This window comes from Rhyacophila brunnea, unplaced genomic scaffold, assembly GCF_057557595.1.
Source record: "Rhyacophila brunnea isolate RB1 unplaced genomic scaffold, BYU_Rbru_1.0 scaffold_15, whole genome shotgun sequence".
NCBI lineage: Eukaryota > Metazoa > Arthropoda > Insecta > Trichoptera > Rhyacophilidae > Rhyacophila > Rhyacophila brunnea.
Genome location: NW_028232806.1, coordinates 1330451 through 1338599, shown reverse-complemented (window position 1 = coordinate 1338599; position 8149 = coordinate 1330451). Strand labels below are relative to the sequence as shown.

The following is an 8149-nucleotide window of genomic DNA, read 5'->3' as shown; positions in this document are numbered from 1 at the left end:
TATCCTCCTCACTTCAGATGTTGCGCCACAATCACTGATCACTTAACGTTCACTTAACTATCACTTAACGTTTGTTCAAGATATTTTTTTTTAATAGTTAGAATGAACTGTCAGCGCAACATGTAAACTATAAGAAAGCCAAATCCATAATGAAAACAAAGGAATGCCAAACTCCCTACATAAAAAAGGCGAGCGGGTATGACCAGTAAATAAAAAGGAGAGAATGACCAACGAAAAGAAAAAGGAAAATAAATTAGTAGAATATAACCTCACGCGAAGAAGAAAGAGCAAACCCTATCTCAAGGACTTCAAAGTCAAATTCGAATAATTGAGATTATCGTAAAAGAAGTGATAATCTCGATGCATATCGATGGTTTAGTGCACAAATTATTATATGTCCAGTTTATTGTGTTTTGAGAAAATCGAAGTTTAATATTTGAGATGAGAGATATATAACGATTGTAATTTCTCAAACTTATTTATAATATGCCTGCGAAAGTTATATACCTATTAAATTATGAATAATATACATACTATAATAGCACAATATGTATTCATAAGTAAGTTTGCAAAAGCACATAAAGAAGTTACATTAGGATATCATAATAAATAGTTGTATTACTAACCCGGCTTTTAAAATTAACACTCTTCTTTAATTAAACGTAAATAATTATGTAGTGTTATGTCATTTCACGCTGTTTTTAGAGCTTAAATATTATTTTTCGACCAGTAAAATGCACGTTCTGAAGCAGGACTCAGTGCAAACTCCGGTGTGTGTCATTAACAGGTGCAATAGTAAGTTTTTTCCCTAAATTCAAAATGCGATATGTGAACGGACTTTTACATAAAGTATTTTGCAAGCCATATTTTTAATGAAAATACATAGCTTGTTTTGAATTTTTCTAAACCAGCTTTGATATTAGAATTGACAGGCCAATCCGCTGTGTCTTATTCTATCACATAGCGTAAAATACCGATTTTCGCAAAAAAACGTTTAGCGGATTTTGCAGGCGCAACGACGATATTCCATTATTTAATAGAAAATTAATGATTTAGTTTGTGGTCAAATAATATAGTGACGGAACCTAAATATATAAAAACTTAAGGTGGAAAAATGTAAGTAAAGCTAATGATTAACCGAGATATAATATTGTAATCTAATTTCTTTGGCGTAAATTCTATTCGTTTGTTGAAGTATTTCTTAATATAATATTTACAATATTTTATTGTATGGCAACTCTAACGTTATTTGTCAAAAGTTTAACATCCGCTTTCTTGAATCAAAAGTTAGTGACAGTTGTAAATGATAGATAAAATTACCTTCGCCCGACTTTGTATATAATATATTTATAATATTTATAGTATTTTTCCATTCTTACCAAAAATCTATACCTACTGTATTCCTCGACACTTTTAGATTGATTAATTATAATGGCATCAAGAAAAATTAATTTGATAGCCGCAGCGTGTGAAAACATGGGGATAGGTAAAAATGGAAACCTTCCCTGGCGATTAAAGTAAGTAATTATCCTTCGATCGTTGTAGCGCAACAAACCGGGCTGGATCTCGTCCAGTTTTGGACATTATAAAAATTGAGAATTCGCGGTCTTCTCGTATTCTAACCTCTATTCAAGCCCATCATTGCCGTCGGCTTACAATGAATATGACAGCAAACTTATGAAATAGCTTATGATTATACCTGAATTTGTGGGGCAACACTGCATCCGCTTTCTTGAATCAAAAGTTAGTGACAGTTGTAAATGATAGATAAAATTACCTTCGCCCGACTTTGTATATAATATATTTATAATATTTATAGTATTTTTCCATTCTTACCAAAAATCTATACCTACTGTATTCCTCGACACTTTTAGATTGATTAATTATAATGGCATCAAGAAAAATTAATTTGATAGCCGCAGCGTGTGAAAACATGGGGATAGGTAAAAATGGAAACCTTCCCTGGCGATTAAAGTAAGTAATTATCCTTCGATCGTTGTAGCGCAACAAACCGGGCTGGATCTCGTCCAGTTTTGGACATTATAAAAATTGAGAATTCGCGGTCTTCTCGTATTCTAACCTCTATTCAAGCCCATCATTGCCGTCGGCTTACAATGAATATGACAGCAAACTTATGAAATAGCTTATGATTATACCTGAATTTGTGGGATTCAAACCCGCGACCCATAACTTCATACATAAGTAGACTCTTTCCTACACATCCATTGTGGGTACCTTTCAGTATTGCAAACCTAAACATTTCTAATTATTTTAATTACAGAAAAGAAATGGCATATTTCACAAAGATGACCAAATCAACCACGGATCCAGCCAAAAAGAACGCTATAATCATGGGTCGAAAGACGTGGGACAGTATCCCAATTAAATACAAGCCGATGGACGGAAGGATCAATATTGTCCTCACGCGAACGCCGGAAGACTTAAAGGAAAAGCTACCGCCTGGTGTTATGGCTTGCAGCAGCCTGGACGAGGCTTTAACATCCATTGAAAATAATCTTATTGAACATATTTGGGTTATTGGCGGTTCTTCAGTATATGAGGTAAGCCATTTTAAAGAATAAACTATTTTTTTGAAGTTATACTTCTTTAGGCGCGTTTGGAAAATCAGATTAGTGTATTTTTGACGTTTAACATGTAACACATAATTTATTTTTTCACACAAAAATAAATGCACTACCATTACGCCACAGTATGATACTCCAATCGTGACGATTATGTAGTATAATATTATAGTTTAGAATTGTTCCGTTGCCTAGGCTGCGAATTTATTATTGTCGGTCATTTGCAATTCCATACGTAAACAAACTATTAAACGTCATAGTGGCAGTTGTTACTTTAAAAATAAAAACAACGATAAATAATTATATAATTTAGCAATGTAAGTTAAAAGTATATAGAAATAAACCAACGGGGATCCAATAAGCGGTCCTTTTTCTTGAGTGTGTAATTTAACAAGATACTTAAGAGCTAGTCGAAGAATCTATGTTATCACAAGTTTTGTTACGCCAAAGAAGTATAACTTCTAACGCGCGTACATAAGTATACACACCGATTTTTGTTTAAACAGGGGCATAGTAATATGAAGTTTGGAAAACAATGGTCTAATAGGTACGTTTCTATGGTTTTTCAAAATTATGACGTGTTTTCAATAATATTTTTTTTTATCTCAGGAAGCGATGAAGCATCCTTCATTTCACCGGATTTACTTGACTGAGATTAAGAAGTATTACGACTGCGACACATTCTTCCCCAAAATTGATGACAACATTTTCAAACTCTTGGAAGACCATGGCTCGGAAGACGATCGAGTGCCGACGGAAAAGCAAACTGAAAATGAGATCGACTACTTTTTCAGGGTATACGAAAAGAAGACATGATCCTATAGTAGTGTAGTATGTTAAATACCAGTTATACCATACTATGTGTAAACAAACTTAAATGGCGTGCTAAAAACTGACAAGGTCCATGCCTGACAACACAAATGTATATCCAACATAGGCCACACTAAATTTTGTCAGTCAAACTTATTTGTTTTCATTGAACTAAGGCTGCGAACACGTGACTGCAACTTTCGAAATTTACCGTCTTCCTAAACGGAAACGGCGTTTGCGTCAATGGAGCGGGTCGAATGCGTTTGCTTTATGTCGATATTAACGTAGCATGTGGACAGTCCAAACACAGCCTTGAAGGCGGATGATAAATACTTTTTTTTATAACTGCATTCCTGCTGCCAGCGTATTTATCTCTCAGTACAGTGGCGTACAAGGGTAAATAAATAAATATAAAAATATCAATACATAATAATAATTATATTGTATTGTACCTACATTTATTTTCCCACTATTGCTTCTTTTGGAACTGGACTGTTTGCATCTGCCAACTTGTCAAGTCTTTGGCGCTGTTTATAACATTTTTTTATTTATACTATCTCATTATTTAGATTATATATTTTTTACGAAATATACCTATTATTTAATGATTAAAGATCAGTGTTTTTATTCACTTTTGAAGAAATCAATTTCTTAATCAGCGAACTCCAGGTTCGAGACACACCGCGGTTTGCCTTTACCGGACTCTCCAATTTATTGGCCATATAGCCTGCAGAGACAATCTGGAAAACACATGATATTTGGTAAGGTTAAAGTTTGGAGAGAATGAAAAAGAGCTCCTTACAGATGGACGTGTAGGGTCCCGCCTGACATCGGTTCATCACAGGCCTCCGGACGCATACACTCACACACTAAACCTAATATTAAAAGTGCCCTCACGTGTTGCACATTGCCACAGGTTATCCACTGACAAGCCGTGGAGAAGGCTGTTAGAATTCCGAATTACCCAGATCACGATTCTGTCCATGAGGTCTGAACGAAAAAGGCACTGATGTAATTAAATACTTAACCCCATCTATCGCTGAATGTGTACATGTAATCATTATTGGCATTACAACTCAATACGGGTCTGACATGAGGCACACCTCCTCTTCCTTGACAATGATATTATATTACATTACAATGATATTGACAATGATACATGATATTAAATGGACGCATGTTGACTTTTTATGACAAATTATATTTTCTTCTGCATGCGTCATTTGCACAATCTTAGCGTCGCGTAGTTATGATCGTTTTAGACCGTGCCCCAGCTGAAGTATAGCCTTAACCTCATGGACCAAACTGGCCATTAAAAACAGAAAAAAACACTTAGCCGCTTCACTGCGGAGCATTTAATTACCACATTTAAATAACATGTTAATTATATCTAATGGCCCCCTAATGAGGACAACCGCTGTGCCATCAGCGGTGAAATAGTTAATAACATGCAAAATTTATTAGAAATAGGCTGAAATTGATTTACAGCATAAATATGCCTCGTGATGCTAATTCATTTTATATTTTCATATAAATTAATGAAAATGAGAAATTCTAATGCTTTTAAATTCAAATTCCATCAAGTACCCTCAGTCGATAGTATTAATATTGAAAATGAGAAAAATGATTTCCAGTTTTCTGTTTTGCTCTTTGTTCTTATGTTTTAGGACAGTTTTAAATTTTACTGGTTAATTGTAATTATGGGGCGGAGACACCATTTATCCATGATTTGTTTCTTTAAATCACCTAGTGTTTACTATCATAAACAGCAATCTCATAAAATACTACATTACATCATGTTATAGACCTCCACAGAGTGAACATAAGATCATTGTATACAAACTGTATCATTTTTTTATAGAAATTATATTAGGTCCAAAACATGAGAAATTGTCCGACCCAGGATTCGGGACCCACGACATTATAAGCTAACATGTTATCGCTTATCCTGATACAACAGAATATTGACTGTTTTACAAATGAAAAGATGTACATAATATTATGCAAGTATATATGAATATGTGTATTAAATAAGGCTCTAAGTACCAAAAAGTAGTATTGCCTGTAGTTACAAAATACCGAGTCATTGCAGTAAAATTTCATGAAGCAGACCTTTTGAAAAATGTAGTTTTACAGTGTGAAGCAATCACGGCAGCTTTTATAATTTTAGGTATTAAGAACTCGCAAGTGTCAACACACCATAGTCAGCTATTTAATATTGAATGCCGTTAACCACTGCAGTGCTACTTACACCATTATAAATAAAACACGCCAACGGACTTACAACGTCGACAGGTTTAATTATTTTGCTGTATTTTTTTGACTTGCTTGAGGCACTTAGACTATAGTTGAAGTGATTGGCGTTGGTATTCAGAACATTTTTCTATAAAAATGTCAGTTTTTATGATTTTGGTACTTAGCACCTTAATTAATACACGTATTCATATTATTAAATAATACATTTATTATGTATGACTAAAATGACATCTGTGAAGTGCTTTTCTAACTTAAAATAGAATAAACCGAAAAAAAAACTTTTATGTATTGACCAGGCATGTCCAATGCATCGATGTATTTTGGTTGATCATACCATATGCCCATAGGGATTATTTACTTACTTGAACTGGTGCTACAAACCAATCAGGTTCATGGCCGACTGCACATCTGTCCTTTAAGAATTTCTATCCAGTAGTGAAGAACGATGGAGGCAGGTTTTCAGTCAAACGTATTTGTTTTCAATGTTAATACTAACTATACTAAATGGATTTAAGGCTATACTTCAGTTGAGGCATAGTCTAAAAAGATCGTGGCTAGGCGATGCGCAGATTGTGCAAATGACGCGTGCCAAACGAAATATAATTTGTCATAAAAATTCAACATGCGTCCATTTAATGTTATGTTTATTGTTATATTACTAATAATAATAGTATATTCATGTTTTCCTTTTCAAGTACATACGTAAAGTTTTTTAGTCATCTTTACACAATTTAAGAATATATTCATCCAACGCCATGACAAAACAAATGCATGTCTATTCTCGACTATCCGTCTCCGATTGGTGACGAGTGCCAAATTTTGTCGCACCTACCGTTGAAAATTATTTACTGAAGTACGCTCTTAAGTTTCGTACTATTCCATTTGAGTCGTTATTTGTGATATTAAATAAAAGTAGCATGTAAGAATATTATTGAATATTTGTTTAACTAATAACTTTTTGGTTCTCATTGGTTAACTCCATTAAATTCCCAATATGTTGCCATCCTTCCCAAAATTGACGATTTTACATCTTTGTTTATTTTTTTTATTGATTATAATTACTAATCATCAATTATTAGGTTTTGATGATTTATATATATGCTTATCGAGTGTATTATTAGTGATAAGGTAGGGGTTTTTTAACACTTCAACTATTCATAATTTGTTATATTTTTTATTGTGATCCTTGATTAGGTAGGTGATATAGTTTTTACCTACTTTATTACATTAATTTATTATATAAGCTAGAATTAACTGTATTCGTTGTCAGTATGTATTTACCTTTTGGTGAGTGCACATAGTGCCTGAAGATGCCGAAAGCCGAAACCCGGGTCGCAAGAAATTACTCAAACGGAATAATACAAACCTTAAATCCATTAGTATTTGTTTTCATTAAACTAAGACTACATACAATCTGTAGACAGTGTTTGTTAGATTTTAAAATGCAGTTAAACCCTACATCAGTGGTTTCCAAACATTATGTTACTAAGCCTCCTTTTTAAAAAAAAATCTAATCTTGGCGCCTCCCCCCTTTATTTCATTAAATACTACAGACCCTTTTTTAAATAGTCACAAGTTTTTACTACTCATATTTATTTTTAAATTAATTTGTTTTTCATGCGACGAATGTGCTTGTTTATTAGCACAATCAATTTTAATAGCAGTCAATCCAAATTCATCATCATTCATTGACAAATGGATTCAACAATGGGCTGGGGCATCCTGAAGGCCCCTGGCCCCCTAGACCAAGATCTTTCAACCACATAATTAAAATATTTAACGGCCCCGAAACAAAGCCGCACCGCAGGCGACTTTTTTTTATTATTAATAAAATAATGTGAAAAGTGCATTAGCAAATTAACCAAGAACTCAGGAAATAGATTTTTGTTTGCTTCAATATAGTAGAAATCATTTAAAAGTCGAGACATGGCGAACTTATTTTTTTTCTAATTTTGATTTCCAAAGCTCCCATTTTTTATGAATGCCTTCACTTTGTCTTTTTAACTCAATGAATGCATTAGTGGTCCTTGCATTGATTTATTCACTCAGTTTTTTTTTATTTCAACCAAATAGACAAGTTTAACAACAAAATTATCATTCCAAAACAAATTTGCCTCAAATTTCAACATTATGAATTGACCCTTTTATTTCATTTTTTCGCGAGATAGCCAGCGCGCTTCACAATAGTATAGAAGTGAGGTATGTATTATAAAATTAGTCTCCATATTTTCACAGGTTTGCAAACAACCTTTTATAGGACTGTTTTTCTGTGTAGTTTATAACTAGTGGCCGTTTTATAAACTATGCATTTGCAAACTTGTGGCTATATTAATTGTGTGAAACTTTTCGCGCCTCCCTTTGCAACACTCCACGCTTCCCAGTTTGGAAATCGCTGCCCTACATAATCCAAGCCAGATAGTGAAAAAATTATTAGTCATTAAACCATAAATATAGTATGACTGAAAAAGTGTGCACAATTTTTTCGGATCGCCCATAGCATA

The 8149-nt window shown here is 33.5% G+C and overlaps 1 protein-coding gene across 1 annotated transcript; it reads left to right on the top strand.

Annotated features, from left to right (window-relative positions):
- The first annotated feature begins 1727 nt into the window (after window positions 1–1727).
- On the top strand, window positions 1728–3998 carry Dhfr (dihydrofolate reductase). Its single transcript, XM_085942890.1, has 3 exons — window positions 1728–1974; window positions 2282–2561; window positions 3192–3998. Exons 1-3 carry the CDS (start codon window positions 1889–1891, stop codon window positions 3396–3398), a joined length of 573 nt encoding a protein of 190 aa, XP_085799016.1. The 5' UTR covers window positions 1728–1888; the 3' UTR covers window positions 3399–3998.
- Window positions 3999–8149: the final 4151 nt, after the last annotated feature.

Excerpts from the sequence above, each read along its gene's own strand:
- Dhfr (XM_085942890.1), top strand. The coding sequence starts at position 1,889 with ATGGCATCAAGAAAAATTAATTTGATAGCCGCAGCGTGTGAAAACATG. Across the intron at positions 1,975-2,281 it reads AACCTTCCCTGGCGATTAAA|AAAAGAAATGGCATATTTCA; the intron begins GTAAGTAATTAT and ends TTTTAATTACAG. Across the intron at positions 2,562-3,191 it reads GCGGTTCTTCAGTATATGAG|GAAGCGATGAAGCATCCTTC; the intron begins GTAAGCCATTTT and ends TTTTTATCTCAG.